Below are 21,488 nucleotides of genomic sequence, written 5' to 3'. Positions count from 1 at the left end.
TGATTTTATAATATAATTTAATCTATAAGTATACACACCCGTATTTAATGTTAAATGGGATATTTATGAAATTATAAAAGGGGAATTATTTCCATATGCACTTTGTTAAATACAAAGAAAGTTATAAATTGTAGAGAAAAAGTTACATGTGTTTAATGAGTAGAATTTATTGATTATCGCTATTCAAAATTGCCCAGTTTTTTGCTATACAATAGATTCAAATGCCTATTAACGATATTTTTTATAAACGAATTATTTATAGGAACCGTTTTAAAAACGGAAACGCTTACAAACAGTAATTAATATTGATCGTTTAAAATATCGAATAATCAAATAAATTCAGGCAATTTCATTTGAATGTGATAAAAACGAAAAGTACCTTTTAAACTGAAATCCGGCTTTGGAGCGTTGAAAATAACATGTGTGACGCAACAAGCACGTAAAGGGGTTATTCGATGTCCCTGCTTTTAAGTTGAATTGTAATTATTAGGTTTTCCGGACAAAAGGCCGAAATAAATAATTAAAGACATACTTTGTATTTATCACAGATTGTTTGTAAAATAAAGAGTATTAAATATTATAACATAATATCGACTGAGAATAATATCGATTCTGACTCCTATTCGCGAGTTCTCGAGAAAAAAATTTGTTCTGACACCTTAGATTATAATTAAACACTATCAATACCTACATTCATCCACAAAAGTTTCTTTTCCTCTAGAAATCAGAAGTAATAGACCACTATAATTTTAATTCATTCGCGTAATCCCGCCACAATTCAAAAACTAGCTTCCAACATCGATTTCTTCGAAGCTGAACATCAAATCCCAAATGTTTTCGGTAACGAGACACAATCTCCCGGTCGATCGGTCGTGTGACGACATTTTTATCGCGCAACGATGAAACTTTGCCGGAATTAATTCTCGAGGAAGTGTGCGACAACGAGGTCGTACGGTCCGATTTCGTTCTCGTTCCCTTGATTTTATTTAATACTTCAACGGAAAGAGCGAAAGAGAACGAGAAAACGGGGGTGGGTTGGGGGGTTGCAGAGAGAGAAAGCGGGAGATGGAGGAAGAAAAAAAAGGCGGAGTCGTTAAGTCGATAAGAAATTGATTCGATTTCCATTATGAAAACGGAACGGATTCGTATCGATGAAACTCGAGGCCGGAAAGACGTGAAAAATATTCTGCATGGAGAACGGGTCTCGGTGGCGCGCGGCACGTTTTTCACCCCTTTGAAAAGCCAGACCTTGCGATTACCCTTCTCGCGACTTTCCCTCTTCCTTTCTCTCGCGCGCACGCTTCCTCGTTATCTCTGTTTCGTTTCCGCGCGGCGTAACAAATTAAACATAACCCACATCCTCCGGGTATGTTTCTTGATTACTTCATGTTTTTTTTCTCCCCGTCGCCCGACCCCGCGTTCCTCGCGTCGGCTTCTTTTTACAGATTTTATTTCCACCTTTGAAGTTTTCTACCGAGCAATTTAGTGTTCCCGTTCCTCCTTTCTTTTCTTTTTTCCTCTTTCTCTCTCTCTCTCTCTCTCTCTCTCGCGCCCCTCTCTCTCTCTTTCTCTCTCCTACTTCAGCTGACCGTGCCCGTCCTCTTTTCAACGGCGTTTACGAAGTTTCATAACGGCGCGGCGGCGGCGGCCAGCGTCCGCGGGGGTTAACTGTTTTTCGCGAATTTAACGTTTTCCCACTTTTCGTCCTTTCTCGCGCACGATACAAGCCCCTGCCGGGCTACCCGTGTCCGTCCCTCGCTATTCAATTTTCTTAACGATCCGAGCGTCGCGGCCCGTAAACGTTCTGCGCCCCGGCTTCGTGACTTTCGACTCTTTCGCTGCTATCAATTCCACCTTGCACATTTGACAGAAATGTACGCGCTTCGACGTGCTCGGGACGAACGTGATACATTTTGGGGCTATCTCTTGTTTGTTCGACTACGATTGGCTGGTTTTGGAGTATCGTTAATTATGTAGTTCATAATTCAACAGAGACCGATTGATTTCGAGAAAATCGATTTTCTCTCGTGTATTTTCTCGGATTGATGTTTTAATAATATTATCGCTTTGCGGCATTAATTAAGAATTAACTATTGACGTAATTCGGTTGACAGTTTCGGAGAATCTCCTTTATACACTTTTGTAGATCGACATTAATGTAAGGTAAGTTGTAAAAGATGGAAGAGTTTTCTTCTATTTTAAAATTCTCTTTATGTCGAAGATGTATCTATAACATATAAAATTTCCGTCGAGCCACATAAATAACAATTGTTTCCGTTCCTCTCAGTCAAAAGCAAACAAATAAACAAATTTTAGCATGACCAAATTGAAGAGACTAAGGTACCTTAGTAACAAGAAAAAGGAAAGAAGAAAATGATAGGGACAGGGGAGATTCAAGCAGGGGCAAGATGAAATCTCGATAGGTGCTATAAAACTCAACATCGTCCCCCATATCAATCATGCTTTCGTTCGACAGCATTCTTTCCTTGACGCTTTATCTACTTCATTGTCTGCAAAGATAACATCTCGCTTCCCACCCCTTACCTCCTTCCCTGCCGCCCCTTCTCACCAACTGATCCTCGTGTTCACCGCGATCGACTCCGGCTGATTAATTATCCGTTAATTGCACTCGCGGCGGGTAGGTGCGAGCCCTCGTGAAAACATTCGAAAAGGATGAGTAGCGGCCGGGAATGGAAAGGGGATGGACGGCGGCACAAAGGGAAATGGGAGCGAGCGACAAGCTGGAACAAAGTGCGGAGCAATGAGTCAGGAAAAGGGATACGGAATATAGGGTAGAGAAACACGGGGAAAGATAAAGCGAGGAGACGACTGGGAAAAGAGAGTGGGCGGCTCAATCGCCCCAGCAAAGGCCCGCTACTAAAAGATCCATATCGAATAACCGGAGGGGGTGAAATTATCGGTACAACCCCTATTATTGGGTTCCGAACCACGTGAAAATAGAAAAGGAGAAAAGGTTGCCAGATGAGGATCGATACGACCCTTCTGTCGGCCCGGTGAGAAAGACAGAGATACCAATGAAGAGTGAGAGTGAGAAAGAGATCGGAAGAAAGAGTTTCTCTTCATCCGATTATCGACTTGGCCCGGCGAACTCTTTTCTTCTTGTTTCGGGGACTTTCCAGCGAACCAATATACGATCCGCGATGCGGCCGAGAAGCATTTTATTACGTCGTGCATCAAATTAACTCCCCCGCTAGGATATCGATGACGCGCAATTTAAGCCTGACATCGATAGTTCTTTCTGTAATACGATTCTGTTCCTTTTTGCCCACTGTCTTTTTTCTTTCCGCTGATTGATTCAGCGAGATACGGTTATTCTTGGACAATTTGACGGATCGCATAATATAAATTATTCTTCGAGTTTGTTAAACGGGAATTCGATTGTAGCGATAACTCTCCGCTTGTCTCGGGATTGTTTCTGCTGCTTCTTAGAGTTTACGTCCCCCTCGCGCTCCGCTGTTAAATATTTATGAAGCGAGCGGCCGAAAATGGTTACTTGATGTCGTTATTGTGAATTCTTATCCGTGGTTCCCGTCTGTAGGGGTTATTAAAATCCGTTTGTCCTTTTTTTAAGTGTCGTGTCTTTTCGACACAATAATATACACACTGCTTCAAGTAGTAAGATAAATTATAGATACGCAACGATGTTTCTCTGTTTATTAAATTAGTTTAAAGACTATATCGACGCTGCGATGAACAGTTGAAATACGAGGACATTTTCTTCGCGTTTTCTTATAGATTTCGAAAACAATGAAGATACCAATTCGTATCATTTCCCAGTTTCACAAATGTTTCCGCGTTAACGCTAAATGCACGGGTATTTTGTACATTCCTACCGTAACCAGGCGAATAACTAGCTAAAAATAAAGGTAAACAAGTTAAATGTTGAACTTTTCTTAGCGGGAGCAGAAAGAAAGGGAAAGACGAAACTTGGGAAACTGACTGATCGGACAATATAGGAATTAGTGCCATTAAATGAACAGAAGAAAGCGTAGAATTTTGAATCAAATTTTAAAACCGATTATTTGACTGATGTGGTTACTGTTAACCTTTAAGTATAGTCGTGCGATCTCACAGACCCTCCATGTATATAATATCGTGAATGTTGAAACTAGTGAAATTTTCATTATATAGTTAATACAGTTGCTAAGAGATACTTAAATAAATAAAAACAAATTAATGCAATAAATTTGTTTATTAGTTGCTAGAAATGAGAATACTTAACACATTGCGTACCGGTATCGAGAAATCTCTCAACTTCGCTAATTACCACAGCATTGAAAAAAATATAAAATTTAATTCGAATTGATTATCTATTTAAAATATATTACATAACAATATGATATCTGAGTTTTTCTATGTATAGTTATATAAGTTGACCTCAGTGAAAATTGCCATCCGCACAATTCAGTTTTCTGAAAATTAGCCGGTACGCAATGTGTTAACATTAATCGGTAATTTTAAGACTTCTACACTTAAAGATTACATTTACGTTCATACTTAACGCTTTTACTGCCACGTCATCCAAATTCGTGACACCATTTTTAACATAAACTTAAACATTTATATTCTTGTTAGCGTATCGAAAGAACTAAGATTTATTGGATGTATGAGCTATAACAAAGATAGTAAATTATAGAACGTTGGAAATTGTTTTAAAAAGTACCACACTTTAACAGATTATAGAAATTAAATTTTATTGTAATAATAATAAATAAAATAAATATGAAGCGTTGAATTCTACCGCTGTAAATTACTTGAAAATAAATCGAGTGCAAAGGGTTAAGACAACTGTTTCGACTGCAGCTATGCAGTTTCGATAAGTGTTTACTTGGCAGTCAAAATGTTAAAGGTTAATGTACATTAATTCGGTGATTCAAGAATGATGTCACAAAGGGACGAAACGCAAGAACGTTCATTTCCACCTGTCTACGGATATGAGAATAAGGAGCAAACGAATAATTCAAGCAGCTCGATCGCGAAATTAGTTGAAAGATTCTCAAACACAGCTGCTATGATAAGTCAAAAGTGATAATCCGGTGGGGCAGAGGTTGGCGGGAGGGGAAGGAACACAGGTAAGCCGAGTGACGCCGGTAGAAAGGAATAGCCCGGCTCCAATCCGGAACGGTTGTTCGATCCAGCCTGTGTTCCGGTAAAGTGCATCGGATCACACGATTGGCGAGCGCGCTTGCGCGATCGTAAATCGGTTAGTGGCTGTCGCTTAGCGCTGCGTGTCCGCCTTTAGCCGCTCGTTCCGGGACGAATGGCTTTGGGAGGCTGGCTTCTCTCTCTCATGCGGGCTAAAGCACACACGCGGCCGAGGGACGGACGGACATCGGCGACGGAGATCGATAGCATCGGCTACGGAAATATACCAAGTTAATAATGCACTCGATAATCACGATGAGACTCGCCAATGACGATGACCTCGGCGAGAGGAAACGGGAACTCGTCGAGAACGAACGCGACGCTTTCACCGTTCTATTACCTCCTTCGATACAGCCAGTGAATGTATCCGTCAAGCGAAAGACTGTCCATTGAACATTTCCGCTTTTACATAATTGCTGACTGACATTGTTACTATTGCTCTTTTATTAACACATTGTTGACTGGTCACGAGTTAACTCTTTGATGTTAGGTGGGTTAACTTCCGCTGCCACAGTGGTCCCGTGGGACCAAAGCTTCGAAATGACTTGAAAACAATTATAATTTATAAGAATATAACAGTGTAACATAGAATTGTGGTAACAAGTAATTAATAATTGTTCCTTGTTATCTTTGCTACAAAGGAATCGGCGATACGTAAAACGCTGATGTTCCCCGTAGCAGTCAACGTGTTAAAAACTGTCCCACACTTTGCTTAACTTTTTATGCGTGATTTTAACCCACCTAGGAAAGGTGAAGTTACTCATAGTCATATAGTTTAATATTTTATTTAAAGTTTGTCATCCAGCTGGCAATGCTACGTACTAACGGTGAATGCGTACATAAGTGAAAACAAAAATTTATACAAGTCAAAATGCATTAGTAAGTTGTTGAGACTGTTGTGATTATGGTCGGCGAATTGTGTGGTGTAGTGAATTCTGTACAACTTGGGTTGTTGTTTTCTGTAAAATCGTGTGCCTCGAAGTTAACTCGTGGTTGCATGCCCTAACGTTGTTGACCGATCACGAGTTAACTCGTGTTTGAGAAATATTTTAACAAAATATTTAAAGTTATATAAAAGATATGTACAAAGTTTTATTTCAATTCATTATATATACATAAAGTACACTGAAATTTATTTAAATTGTTTCATTTTCATATTTAATAATGAAATAGAAATCGGTGACATGGGATAGTTTCTGCGTAAAATTACAGATCAACAATGGGTTAACAGGTTGACCGTCACTCGACCAAACCTTCCATATTATACCTCATCGCTCATTCTCGCGGCATCTCTTTCACGCGGGTTTCTTATTTACGTGATATTGTTTGTACGTGATGTCAATTTGTACGATCTGAATTTAGGAGTTCAAGAAATATATTTTCCTCGAGTTTGTAAATAATAACTGTCATGCAAATAAAAGAGTTTATAGTGTTTGTTTTGTACGAAGAAACGGTTGAATGTTTCGAATTATGTACAATAGCGATAGAGACATCCAATATAATTTTTCTTTTGTTATCAGACATATCATTATTTTATTTCAGCTATATGAAATAAGTATGTATGTATAAAACTTATACCAGCTTTTCTTCAAAATATTTTGTTTTCTTTTGTACTGGCAGAGTCTATTTTTGTAATGTTCATCAGCGTAAAACGAATCCTCGCGGAATGCATACTCTGCGTAAATGAAGGGTCAGGTGTACTTGAAAGCAATCACAAGAAGAAAACTGATGTTGAATCAAAATATTTAGTCACACGAATAACTAAATGCTAAGATACCAAAATCAATAATAATCAATTCTAATATTATTTGCCTTTGTTATGAAAGAATAATTAATATTATACGAAACACTCAAAATTCTTGCGGTGTTCAATGTGTTAATGGTTAGTAAATATGAATAAAGGTTAAGTTATTTCTATCGATCTCAAATGATAAAGAATGGTCCAGCTGAAGCGATTTTGTGCAAAGTGACATTTTTTAAAAGTAACAGTTACAATGAGGTGTAAAAGATTGGCCAGTATTGATATTCTGAAATAGATCGAGCTACTGTACAATATGCTTAAAATTTTATGCAAATCTAATCGAATTATTTCCATATAATTATATATATCATATTATAATGATAAGAGTTATCTGGTACGTGTTTCCCTTATGTCAATACTTTTCAATTTTACTTATTTGTTATGTAATTCCAAAAAAACTCTCACACACACACACACACACACACACACACGCGCGCGCGCGCGCGCGCACACACGCACACACACATTACCGATTACTTTTATTGCTCAATGACGGTTATGCGAGGTGCGATAAAAGACGAAATGTCCAGCAACTCGCCGGACGTATGAATAAATGTTTAATGAACGACCTGCGATAAAGAAAGTAAGTACACAGCTCGGTTTGAGTGGATGGAGACTCTAATTCCGTTAACGTTCGTAGAAGAAATCATGTTTCTGTCGTCGCGCTATGTCTTTCCACGGATTGTTGAGTTGTATGGAAATTTTCGTTGCAATTAGTTAAATGCATATTGATTTGTCCGGTACATAGTATAGTGGTTATTGAAGAATCAAATAGCAGAGAACTGAAATTGCGTGGTTTTTCTTGTGTAGCTATGTGGACATTTAATGATTAAATGGTTTATTATTTTTCATTACTCTCACATAGCAGAGAGCTGGAGTGCGTTTATTAGTTGAAAGAGTTTGTCATTAATATATTATTTTCATGTAATTGATTTGATTGAAAACTCGTCAACGGAAACAAAGTATAATAAAATTATAGTGCAGAAGATAATATGCTGCGAGATTATTGAAAGTAATGATGATTATTTGAATGATTGATAGCATTAAAATCCTAATAAAATACTAGGAAAACACAAACGCTTTTCTCTTTTAGCATAGTAGCGATCCTTAAGTTCGTAAGCGTTCTACATCTTTATCAAACCTTCTTACGAAATGAAATTCTAGTATCTCACATTTTCATCAATATTACAACTTAACGTTCTCTTCCTATTAGAACAAAGTTAAATCTCCGAGATGCTTTACTATAGCAGTCTAACAAATATCCATGAATCACAGTAAACATTTTTTTTGCAAGTAGTCACCTAATACCATCGTACAATGTAAGCTTCCTTAACACTAGGTTTACGAAGTTTTCTAAACATTTGGGAAATGTTTACGTTGATCTTGATTGATATAATTACACTAGTATGTGTCTTAACCCATTTGCATCATAAGAAAATATGAAAAAGGCGGAGCAAAATAGAGGTGAAGGAAACTTAAGTGTATATACTCGCTAATGATGCAAATGGGTTAACTCTCTATCTTCAAATTTCCAATTTCCAAAATCAAGACAAACGAACATCAATGTTTCTAAGAACGGAAAAACAAACTATACAATAAACGCTCGTAAAACTACTGTTAAACGTTTCAGTCGTCGTTGCAAGCTAGTCGCAATATCTATCACCAATAATCCTAGAATGAAAGGTCAGAATGCAAATAGTGCAGTGGCAGTGCCAATAAACCTCGCATTACCAACCCCTTAATTGGCCGGCGCGCATGGACACGCCATCCGTCTTCGCGCGTCCCCTTTCCTCCTTTTCTTTTCGCCGCTCCCCGGACATTTTTACGAGCACAACGCTATAACGTAGCCGGGGATCATCGGTATCCGCGCGTAACGCGTTTTAGAACGGTTGTTTCGTACCCGACGCGACTTCGGCTACTAACCAATTTATGATCGGCTGGCTGTGCCCACCGAATTGTATGTAGTTAACCCAATTGGAGGCGTCCCGATCCTTCCAGCGATTTCGTTCGTAGTCTTCTCGTTCACCGACTCGCTCCTTATACTTTAAAATTAAACGGTCCCATTAACATTCATCGATAGGCGAGAGAATTTTGCGCGTCGAAAAGGGAACCAATGCTTTTTCCATCGTGGACACCAGAAGCTCGCAGCGCAGTCCCGTCGTGAAACAAAAATATACGGAAATTTATTCCGCCATCGATAAACGATCTTCACCTTCGACGGGAGCTTGGGCACTTGTAATTTGTCGGGATAAAAGTCGAGCCGTGCCGATTGTGAAAAGTTCTCGCGAGGCGTACCGGGTACGATTGAATCTTTGAACCGGCCTGAACGGTTCGATTTCAATGAGAGTTTAATATTATTCTTGCACGGTCAAATTAGTGGGTTGGCTGTTCGCTGAATAGGGAGAGTTGCAATGACCCTTTGTTCTATGGACCGCTGCTAGGCGAACGGAGCGGACGGGGGAACCGTGGCGCGGAGATTCTCGTTTTGCTGAATTCGATGGGAGGCTTGGAATATTTATTAAAAGTTTCGTATTCGCTTGGTTTCAGTGAAAAGTGTGGGGATTCTGAGAAAGTGTCATTGAGATAGAGTGAAGTGTTGTTATTGGAAGTAAGGGCGGAAGGTTCCGTTATAATGTACTTATATTTCGTGTATGCGAAAATGTTGGTAATATATTGACAAGAAAATTAAGTGACTCGCCTTGTATACCAGGAAATTTGACAAAGAAATTGTATGAGATGATACTTTTTGTATTTTATTAACGATGTAGAAGCTGTGTTAGGTTTACTAACTCAATTATGTCAATACTGATTTTCGTAGTATGCAATTCGTTTTAGTATTTTTATTTACAGTTTAAACGCGATGTAATATTACTTAGATGATTCATTATTTATTGAATTATTGTTACATGTAGAATTCTGTTATAAAATTAGAATAATCCAGCAGCTTATAATTCCGGTCAAGTGTGCACGTTATTACACTTTCGGCCCTCGCTAAATCCTGCTGTACTCTTCTTATTTGTTACAGTACTACGAAATGTCTTATGGTATCACCGTGGAGATGCACAAGCAGGTAAGCAGCCGATCCTCTTATAAAACAATCCCTTCGCGAACTTGATTTACCCTCGATTGCGCGCCTTTATCTCGTCCGACGAGGGTTGCCGAAAATGGTTACGCGCACCCCAGTTTCCGAGCAACTTCTCGGCACGTTAACCCCTATATTAGTAACGGTGCACGTTTTTATATTTTTTACTATAAGATTGCTTACGTTTCCGTGAAAATTTCACAAAATTTCATCGAACCACTATATTTTTTCAATGTTTCCACATACATTTGTTGTTCGTAAATAAAAACTTTGATGAAAAAATATTGTAATACCACAGTTGAAATAAATAAGCATTTCGTTCGCTAACATAGGGGTCAACGATTTAATTGCCGTGTCACTCGAATTCCGGTGGAAACTTTTATGTATTTCCACAATAATTTTTCTGTACACATTTGAATTTCAATTTTATCAAACCGAGCGAACCGAATTTGATTGTACTTTCGGAATGCAAGAAAGTTAAAAGAGCAATCACTATGAAAATATCATTGCTCCTCGGTATCTCTTACATTAGGAAGATTCTTTCGATTCTGTAACTATAACTCTGCTGCAGCTTAGTTTATCTTCAAATTCGAAATAAATTTTACTGGAAAACTAGAAACGCATAGTCTAATAACTATATAACAATTATTTTTAACAATAATTTTCACGTGCCATTCCAAACGAGACCACAAACAACCTGAAACAGAACCAAACCAACAAACCTATCAAGAAAACAAAAGCATTACTGGGTCAAAGAAGACCTGAACAAAGCAGCAGAGTTAATCCCTGTCGATCGCCTCTCGTTTATGAATCCCACGACCCGATTTCTATCGTCCGGAACAGCAGTAGCGAGGGTCGGTTTAAGGATCAAAAGATTCTTCGTTAATTAAGTTCGAAATATGTCAGCTGATCCCGCACGGCGATGGTGGTTCGTCGGCGTGAAAACGTCGGGGTCGGCGACGGCGCGCATCTGCGCCGGGAAATCGTGTAATTTTAGTTAATTAGGGGAAACACTGGGTCATCCCCCTCTGTCAGCAATTTTCTTAAAAGCGACCGCGAACCCTCGCCCCTGAACTGCTTCACTTCTCTCGAAACTGCCACGGGGTTCGGTCGAGACGGGCCAAGGGAGTCCTAAACTCCAAACAACCCTCCCTGACACGACGAGCTGATATTCATTAGCATTAGCGGCCGATCATTTCTCACCCTTGTACCCAGGGGTGTTGCTTAATGGGGTGCAAGCCCAGGGACAGCAGCCAAGGGGGGGACGAGAGGCACAGCGTCGTCGAATAGGCCGGTCCACCATTAAATCGCCGCGAAATTGCGTCCGGTGGCTCAAGTGGCAAACTAGTTAGCTTAGAATGCTTTATAGCGGCGTTGTTATTGCCGTGTACGATTTGCGCTTCGAATTGATACGCCGGCCTTACGGCGCAGTACCGCGTAATTGACTCATTAGCCCAGCGACGACCCCGGCCGTACTTTCTGTTCGCTGTTTGCGCAGGAGGATCGTTACGGCCTGGGATTGGTCTTACGGACCTGTCGATGACCGGCTTCGATGTAATTTAATTGAAACGCTCGATCCGTTGTTGCGACTCGCGACTAAGTATCGCGACACTCGTGATTTTGATGTATTCACCCCTTAACCGTCAAATCTTCTCGGGGAACGGTGTTATTGAAGAAACTTCAGATTAGGTATTAGTCTTGCGGTATTCGCTCGTGATCGTGAAATTGTTATCAGTTTTTAGTAACAAAAGTTTTTCGTTTGTTTTGAAGAATTAAAGTGTAGTCCTGAATTTAAAGAAGTTAGTGTGGTTTAGTATTACTCTTCGTAAATTCGTTGTGCTCGCGTTGTGTTATGCTGAGAGAGTGGCGTTGAAATTTTGGGGTGATTTAAGTGAATTTTGATTAGATGGTTTGTTTAGTGGAATGAATATACATTGGTCCACAAAAGTATTTAATATTGATATATTTGTAATGCATATAAACATAGATGTGTGTTATTCGATTTCAATAAAATTTATGCGCATCATGCATGTGTATTATATCATGCATACAGAAATTTAAAAATATCCTACTATTCGATGAGTTTATTTCTATTATAAATATATAGATCTGATATACTTTTATGGACCACTCTAATGTTCCACTTAATAGAAAATGTTTGATTACTGGTTGCTCAAGGAGTACATGGAAATAGTGTTATATAAGTACTTCATGGAATGAAATATTATTATATAAATATATTTTGTAAAGGTGACGATATTTAGAAAGAATTTTAATGAAACAGAAAATGTGATTGTCAATTGTCTTCATTTTTATTATTTATGGACTATTGAAAAGAGTTTTTTTTAGATTTCACAAGTGAGTTGTTATTATATTCTACATATAGTGTTGGACAAAAATATAAGACACTTGGGATATTTCTATACAGGGTGAGTCACGTAACGTGACGATTCTAAATAACTCATAAAATATGTACCGTACGAAAAAATGTTTCGAACAAAAGCTGCGCGGTTAAAAAGGGGAAATTCAATAGTAATATCGATTTTATTATGTTTTACTGCTTTATCGAGATATGCAGGTCACCTTCATTTTTTTTAATGGAATTCCTATATTTTCTTTTTGAATTCCGATAAAGCATCGAATTCTACGTAAAAAATCATTATATTATGTACGGTCGAAAACGAATAATTACTGAGATATATACAAAATAATTATCCTGCATTGCAGGGCATGCTCATTCAACGGGACTGTTATAATCTGGAGGGCAATTTTATTTACGACGACAGATGCCAGTTCTTTTAGTTTTTTTCTGACCTTCTGAATTTTTTATCGCATTATAAATAGCACAGCGACTTCTATTCAATAATTATACTATTTTAGTAACACTATTCTTTTCCGACCACAAGAGCATTATTCTATCAATTTTACTTTTATTTAATTCTTTTCCACGAGGCATAATGTGTTTTGAATAATTTTTGTTTAATAGATGTACTAATATGATGAATAATATGTTTCTGGTCAGAATCGTGAGAGCGATAAATACATTGACTGTTTTATACTTTTGTCCAACCGAAGTCAGATTATGTTGACATTTTTGTCTGCAGCTTCAATAATACAAGTATGTTTCCTTCGAACTTAAGATTTTGTGTACACATTCTAAGGACGGTATATAAGACATAGAATGTATAAAATGTACATTTTTTCTTTCAAATATATAATACATAGAAATATCCGAAGTGTCTTATATTTTTGTCCAGCACTGTACCTTTGCTTCGAAATTTATATTCTGAATATTAACCTAAAACGAACTGTATTTATATTACGTCTAGACGAAGTGAAGTATTTGGTAATAATATTTAAGGCGAATTAATTATTTTATGAATAATCTGACATTTGAAGTTTGATACCGTGTTATCGAAATTCAATCTTCAGTGACGATATATAAATATCCAGTTTGATCGATAAATTCTTCACTTGTACAGAAATCTGTTATGCGGTATCTAAGTTGAGATATCTGAAATTATTCGTTAACTTGTTCAACTTGTTCTTGGAACAGTTGTCAACTTCTAGGACAATTAAAAGTCCCTCCACTACTAATTAAATGTCAGTATAGTTTAGAATTAGAATTAGTTAATCTGAATTATTTGAATATACATTTGAGTACACAATATAATAACGAATACAAATGCTTCAATACAAAATTTTATTACTTCAAGCTTCAACTTTCTAGTTTTAAAAAATAACTTTTAAGAATCATATCTTATTTCAAAAATGAATGTTTTGTAAAAATATGTAAATTCCACAACTACAATACTGTAGGAGAAAGAGAATATTTTATTTGTATAAACAGTATTTTTACTGCACGACTTGCAGTAAAACAATAAATCTAAATCATATCACGCGCACAATATATATTGTCTATGCGGATATATTCATCTCTCTCACAGATTTCTAGAACATTCTTTCCTCACCATGTATTACCTTCACGTACATTTGGAATATTTTAGATTCACTTAACATGAACATCATTTACACGTTGCCTGCCACGAGAATTTTGAACGTTTTGTGTAACAATACATATTCTTTCGTAACAAAGGCAAATGGTATTAGAAATAATTATTAATGACTTGGTATCACAGAACACGTGTTACACTATCATCTAGCGGTTTGTGTTACTAAATATTTTTATTCGACATCAGTTTTCTTATTGTAATTGTATTTAAGCAATTTTGAAGCTCCGGTCACAGGTGACCACTATAGTAATCAACGTGTTAACATGTAAAAATCAATCTTACAGAAAATCAAGTTAGTCTAGAATATTCCAATGTCTGAAACGTTTATTCAAAACACACGCACAATCGCGCTGTTCATCTATTGTACACACGTTCATCGTTCATCTATACATGCATTCTTATAATGCTTTGACCAAATGCCACACAAAACAAAAAAAAACTTAAGAAGAAAAACATTGTGTAGGTTTTAAATTTCATCCAGTTCGATAAAGTTTCAACAAAATTTATGTTATTGAATTTTAATGATCTACATCATTACAGAATCAAATTGTAGGCTCGCAGAATTTTCGAAAACCGCCAAAAAAAAGGAATGTTAAGTTAACGTCCGCAAATCAATCCTGACAGAAAAATACGCGGTTTTCCATCGCGGTGACGTAAATGGCGCACAGCATGATGACGTATCGTCCAGGAACTCGCTAGCTTATTCCAGCGCGGTTGATTTGCGGGACTAACTGGATATTTATCCACCGGGCAAACATTTTGTTCGGGCGTTCGGTTATATTTTGAATCCTCCCGTTTCGATCTGACGGGATCGGATAGAAGAGGGCGCAGTTAAAAATTTTGTAACGCGATAAAAGTAGCGCGGTTTAAAGAGCTCTTTCGGCATCCCGTTCCATTCAAACAGCTAGAAACGGTATACCATTCCGTGACGAGGGAAATGAAAGTAAGCGGTTACCCGATACGCTCGTATAATTGCTAATGGACGCATAGGAGGGCAATAAAAGTAAGAGTAGGAAACGGAAAATCGTCGGTCCCCAGAAAATCAATCCCCTTCGGGCTGTAGCTCCACGACAAATTGTGCGGAGCCAATGTAACGCGATTCGTCTGTGCTCCTAACGCTAATTAGAGGAGAAATGAAACGTTATCGGTATGACTCGCTGGGTAATTAATTGTAACACAGTGTGTGTTTTATGAATAATTTACAGTTGGACCGACTTCGGTTTAATTTACTAGCTTTATTTACCATTGTGTTTTGAGATTAATTATTACTTTATTTACCAAGTAGTTTCCGATAGTAATCGTTTAAACGTAAACGTTGATGTTTCAATTGAAAATTTGGAGTTGACACATTTGGAATTTTGTATGAAAATTAGAGCAATACGTTTCTTGAGATTCGAAGAGTTTCTTAGTTTTGTATCTGTACAGATACGAAAATTTAATTGAATATCTTTTGCAAAAACGCTTTCATAATTTAACAGCAAAAGACTACCATTCAGTGCATCACCAGTAATAACATGTATCGTGAATAAAATATGGCAGTATGTTAATTTTCTGATAAAAAAGGTTCAAAGCAAGGGTGTATATAAGATTACCTGTCACAGTTGTATTATTTTATCAGATATTGGAAGTAATAAAACAATACATTATAATTTGTGTTAGGTCTGAAGGGGTTATGTCTTTGTCTTACTGTGTATTTTGTAACAGTATTCGCCATGATTCTGTAATCGTTAATAATTTACTGAAAGGAAGAGGGATTCCTGTTTTATTGTATACACGCATTTATTTTGAGCTTTCAATAGTGATAACGGGGAACTGGTATTGCATTTAGACTGCAGACAAATGAATAATATTCGTGTTCGTTAAATTGGATTCGGAACCTTCGCCACGAGTTTCAAGTTGATACTACAAAGCAAGAGGCTAATTATTTTCTGCTTATTGTACTCTGTAATAGACCTGTTTTCCGAAATCTGACATACATTTCCGCGTATTCGATTGTTCCATGAAAATTGTTAAATACGTGGCGTGAACTTTCAAGTATTTAACATTTCCGTTAGCAGAAATGTACTTGTATTTCGAAGAAGTGGTTATCCATGGAATTAAACCGCTTCATTCACCGAACATTTCATTGAATCGTCAAACACTGATACTTATAATTCGATTGACAAAGAGTTCAGATCAAACAGAAATGAGAATCAATTACGTATCTCATTCGGTTAGGAACAAAACAAAAATCCTAAACGATCATTTTTACTGTTATGCCAAAATGAAAACACTCAGGAATACAAAATGCATCGAATCTATGATCTAATTACGAAGATCTATTGCTCGAAAGAAAAACCCGGAAATCCACTTAAAAGTCACTCGATCGCATCGCTTATTACGACCGCGGAAGTGTTCGGCTACAACCCCATTTCCATTATCAGTTTCCCTTATTTATGGACCACTCGCCATATTTCTCTCCTCTGGGCAAATTAAAACGCATCGAATAAAGAGGAAAAACAAAAGGGAGAAAGACCGAGACGAAGCCGAGCAATGGAGAAAAAAGAAAGGAAGGGGAATTGATTGCGTCGCCACTCGTACGAATCTCAAATTTCCCCTCTCCCGCTCTCTGTTTTCCCGTTTTAGTATAAAAGAACGTGGAACCCCGGTGGGTGGGGGATGGTGCCGCGGGTTGCGACGGTGGGGGTGGAAAAAGAATAAATCACTCTCCGTTTGGTTGTCTTCGGCACTTAGCCGGCTTTCGAATCGCGGTCTTTGGTCCTCGCTCCTTTTCAATTTGAGCACCGAATGAAAACAATCTTCCCCTACGAGGTTAGACCATCTCTTCCCTGGTGTTCCCTCCTTCTCCGCGATCCAACCTACCCGCCGCACACTTCTGTCCCACCCACCACCTCATCGGTTGGCCTCTCTCTACCCTCCTCCCCTAGTCCCTGCGACCGTGGTTCCTCCACCCACTCGTTCGTTTTTACCCTTTTTAGTCGGCACCGTTGGCGAGTCTCTGTGATTTCATCCGTCTCGTTCTCTCACTCTCTTTCCCATTAGTCCTCTGTCGCTGCCTCCACTTTTCTCCTACTCTTCCACCCTCTTCCGTGGCCCCTCGCTTCAAACTCACTCTCTGTCTTCCTCTACTCTCGTCCCTCTTCCTCTAAATCTCTATTTTGCTCTCTCGCTCTATGTTCTTCTTTGTCTTCGTCTCTGTCGCTCTCCGTTTTTCTTTCTCTTGTTATCTTCTCTCTCGCACTCTCCCTGTCTTCCCTCCTTTTCCATCTTCTTTTTCTTCCTCTCTATTACCCTGTATCCTTCCTTCTTTTTCTCTCCGTATTTTCGTCCTTTCTCGCTCGCCCTCGCTGTTCTTCTCCCTTGTTCCCTTTATATTTACTCCCTCTCTCGCTCCCCGACTCGATTTCTCTTCGTTTCTCTCTCCCATTCACCACCCCAAGTCGACATTTGCCTCCCACTCTACCGTTAAAGCCTGCAGCCACCACTTTACCACTCGCTACTCGACTAACTCGAATTTGTTGGCAATGTCCCAGTTCTTATACCAGTCTTTCTCTTCTTTCGCCCCCGACCTACCCCGCTAGAAGCGCGCGCACGTGCACGTTACCGACGTCGTCGTCGTCGTCGTCGTTGTCGTCGGCCAGCCCTTCTGTGTTGCTCGTTCCTCAAATAATTGTACCACGCGGGCTACACACGCGACCGCGCCAGCTCCAATGTGGTCACGTGTGCGGATGCTTCGAGGAAACGATTTGACATCGCCCTCGGTGCGCGGCTTTATGGAGATAGTTGAGTAGTTGCTTTGACGGAGCCGGGACGTTCTTGTCTGGAGGGGCTCGAGAAATCTTATTGCGCGACGGTACCATTATTATGTTGATGGATGCGGGGAGGTATGATCTCTGGGAACAGGAGAAACGTTTCGCTGGACTATTTGACACTAGGTTTTTTTGGGGTTTGAAAATGAACGTGTGCGGCTGAGTAAATGTGAGGGAAAGATCTATGATTGTATTTTTGTGTATAGTGGTGGCTATAGATATTGCAGCGTTTGAGAAATAACGAGCTTTTTTATTGAATTTTTAAGTAATCTTCCGACTTATTAAGAATCGTCGATTGAAACCCTTAAGAAAATCTCTTAATATATTCAAAATTAATAGCACACAAAGTTAAATTACTTGTCAAACCTTTAAATATTAGAAAAGGGACTATTTATTAACCTTCGTTTATTTGAATATTTAAAATATTTGCAGGTTTGCATTCTTGACAGGAAACTCCGATGTCGCTAATATGTCGACATTCATCTTCAAAGGGTTAATATATTTTAGGAAAAATATAGTTCATTGAGTTTGCTTTAGTACTTAAAGTAATTCTCTTCCTTTTAGTAGAGTATTGCTTAAGCTTTTAATGCGATGTACGATTACGAAAAATAAATTCTCTATGTTTTTCGTATAACATAAGAGTTAGTTCATTCAGAATTTAGAGTAGCTATAATACGTATTTACACTTGCGTCGAGGGTGGAATATGTTGCATTTCATCAGTGTTACTTGGAGTCGCTGCATCGTCCCTCAATTTAAAGGCCACAGTATACAGAGGAACGATAGTGCCGGTAATTCGAAGTTACAACTTCAGATTCCAGCGTGACCGAACGATAAAGGCGTCCCAATAAAAAATCCCTTACGCGTAACGGGGGACGAAGGAACGAGTTTACGTTTGTCGGAAAAGTAAAAACTTTTATTACTATGACACGGCCGGGCAGCGTTAGCTCTGGCTCGCAGGTGGGGCTCGATAAAGTTAAAAGTTCTGCTTTTCCGACAACGGGCTTATTCCGCGCCGATATATGGTACCACGTTAGCTGCCATATTAATAACAGAACGCGTATCCGGTCGTTCACGTTTCTATTTAATCATTTGTACCTTACTTGTTCTCGGTGATAATTGAACTTACGACCTGTTCAATTGACATGGCCTGAATGAAAATGTTTACGATAATTCACTATCATTTAACGCTTTGAACATTCAATTTCTTCATTTATGAATTATTATTATTATATATATTGGTTTAGATATATTTTTCCTACAACAAAATATTAATATTTAATTTTTACAAAAAATCTGCATGTTTTCAGCAAGTTTCTTAATAACAGAATACACTTAACTGTACCCAGTGTTGAAGTATATAGTGCCTAGATAATTTCCCATAATTTGTATTACACTTTATCCAACCGATTGGAATTTCCTCTAAAAAGTTAAATCGTGAATGTATGCATAACTGAAAGCATCCAATAACAACAGTACTCAAGAACTTACATTCTAAAAAGGTTAAATCAGGTGTTAAGATAACCTACGAGAGGTCAGCTTCAATTGTCATATATCAAGAGTACACTATTATCAAGAGAGTCCACCAAACTCCTCATCAATGGCACAAATCACTTGTAAACACAGCAAGAGGATACGTATAATACGACAGGTAGAATATGACGAGGTTTATCCATTCCTCGGTTTTACGAGGCAGCCCCACAGTAATGGCGTCGGAGCGCGCATTCTTATCTCTGATGAATCGTTCATCCCTATTCCACTGAATCCTCCGACGTCCTAGGATACACCGGGCAACCGGCGCGGCGTTCGACGATTTCCGCCGGGAATAAGATTTTCCTCCGGGATTTTTACTCACGCCGCGACAATAAAAAGAACAAAAAAGAAGGAAGGAAAAAGAAGAAAAAAGGGAGGGAATGGATTGTAAAAAGCGGTGGCGACCGCGGGCAAGAAAAATATGAAGAACGAGGCGGGATATAACCGGACGCCGCCGATGGCTGGGAAACGGTTGAAAAAGAATGGCCGGGCGAGACGCGGCTGCCACGCAACACGCTCTTGCTACGTCCATCCGACGTGTCGTACGATGGTTCCAGGCGGACCTATCCGATAACGCTTATCGCTTAATTGAAAGGCTCGTCCGCCGAATCGGTTGCCTGCTCGTTGTCCTGCTCAATTAAGCCACGATCTATGGCAATATGCCGCGCGGATCCGTCACGCCGGCGTACTTTCTCTAGCTACGCGAAACGTCGAACGCCGACTGGAATATACATTACCGTAGCGTTTCGGGTCCATGCTGTTTACCCCTTGCCATGTGATTTCTTTCGTACGCCAGCTAGAATTACGCCAGATAAATTATTTATTTTTTCAGATAAACATGTAATTCTTCCTTGTTTTGCTTTGGTTTTTCATTAAAGTGCACCCTAAGTGCATTCGTCCTGCGTTTGACGATTGCACACTTCATTTTTTGATTCTATTGCAAGCAGAACGAAAGATTTTTGAAATTAAATTCCACAGTTAACGGGTTAACCAGTTAGCTGTGGTAACCTGCGTGAAAAGCACCTAAATTCGCACTGTATATCGTTTTCTTATAATATATTTTTTTTTGTTTGTTCGTTTTGTTTCGTCTTGTTCTCTGAATATTTTGAACATCTTGAAATTTACGAATGTAGTTTGGTATTCAGTAAAACTGTGATTTAAGTAGCAACTGTTTTTACATAACTGCTTTTTCCGCGTAATGAGTATACTTGTAGTAACATAAATATTGCCATTTCTGACGAGTATACTCGTCGATTACAGCCAACTGGTTAATATTCACCCTCCACAGGCAATATAGGCCATTAACCACTTGTTCTATGATTCCCTTCACAACTACGCTTGACAAAATTGTTTCGGCGTTGATAATTTATTAGAAAAAGAATAGAATCTGATACTTATTTTATGTTCATGGTTATTCCAAAGGTTAACGATCAATAATGGGAGAGTAACATTTAATTTATATTCGAATAAGATAAGTGATTTTTAATTTTGATTGTGAAATGATATGAAGATTTGGCTAAAGTGTCATTTGTATGTTATATTAGGGATTATAATGAGTATCTTCGAATTTCTTCAGATTCACCTCACAACACATTGGTGAAAAAACATGTTGCCTGCGGAAAGTTAAATTAATCTGAAGATTTCATTGTAATTTTAAATGAGGCTTAACACAATTTCAGTTCGTTGAATTAAACTTTATTGGACTATGCGTTGTGTTATTTATTTGGAATCTTTGTATTCTTTTTAGTTTACTTATTTGTAATATTTATTCATAATATAAACGCTACATTCAAAAGTAAAATCACAAGAGATCTCCTTCGCGAATCTGACATAATATTGTATCGCAAGGGATTAAAACGCATTACGACTATTGGTTCTGATGTTTGCGATTTTAACTCTTGATCGAAGAAATGCATTTCAAAGCATAGCTATTTTTTGCGTAGTATAATTTTGATATTTTTTCACAACTAAATATTTGAATTTGACGTGCGGATTAAAATGAGTAGCTTTACTAAGATTCTATTTGTATCGAATATAATAATATTCTCGCTTACCGTAGAAGATTCATCGAGTCTCGGAGACTTTG

The 21,488-nt window shown here is 38.3% G+C and overlaps 1 protein-coding gene across 3 annotated transcripts in view; it reads left to right on the top strand.

The window, feature by feature from the left end:
* gro (TLE family member transcriptional corepressor groucho) overlaps positions 1-21,488 on the top strand; it is a 146,509-nt gene that overhangs the window by 59,974 nt on the left and 65,047 nt on the right. For all 3 annotated transcript variants that reach the window (XM_031980725.2, XM_076371201.1, XM_031980724.2), the window contains exon 5: positions 9,993-10,037. In XM_031980725.2, the coding sequence (XP_031836585.1) occupies positions 9,993-10,037 (45 nt within the window). The remainder of the gene's footprint in view (positions 1-9,992; positions 10,038-21,488) is intronic.

This window comes from Nomia melanderi, chromosome 10, assembly GCF_051020985.1.
Source record: "Nomia melanderi isolate GNS246 chromosome 10, iyNomMela1, whole genome shotgun sequence".
Lineage (NCBI taxonomy): Eukaryota > Metazoa > Arthropoda > Insecta > Hymenoptera > Halictidae > Nomia > Nomia melanderi.
The sequence above is the reverse complement of the archived record's forward strand: the minus strand, read 5'-3'. Positions and strand labels throughout refer to the sequence as shown.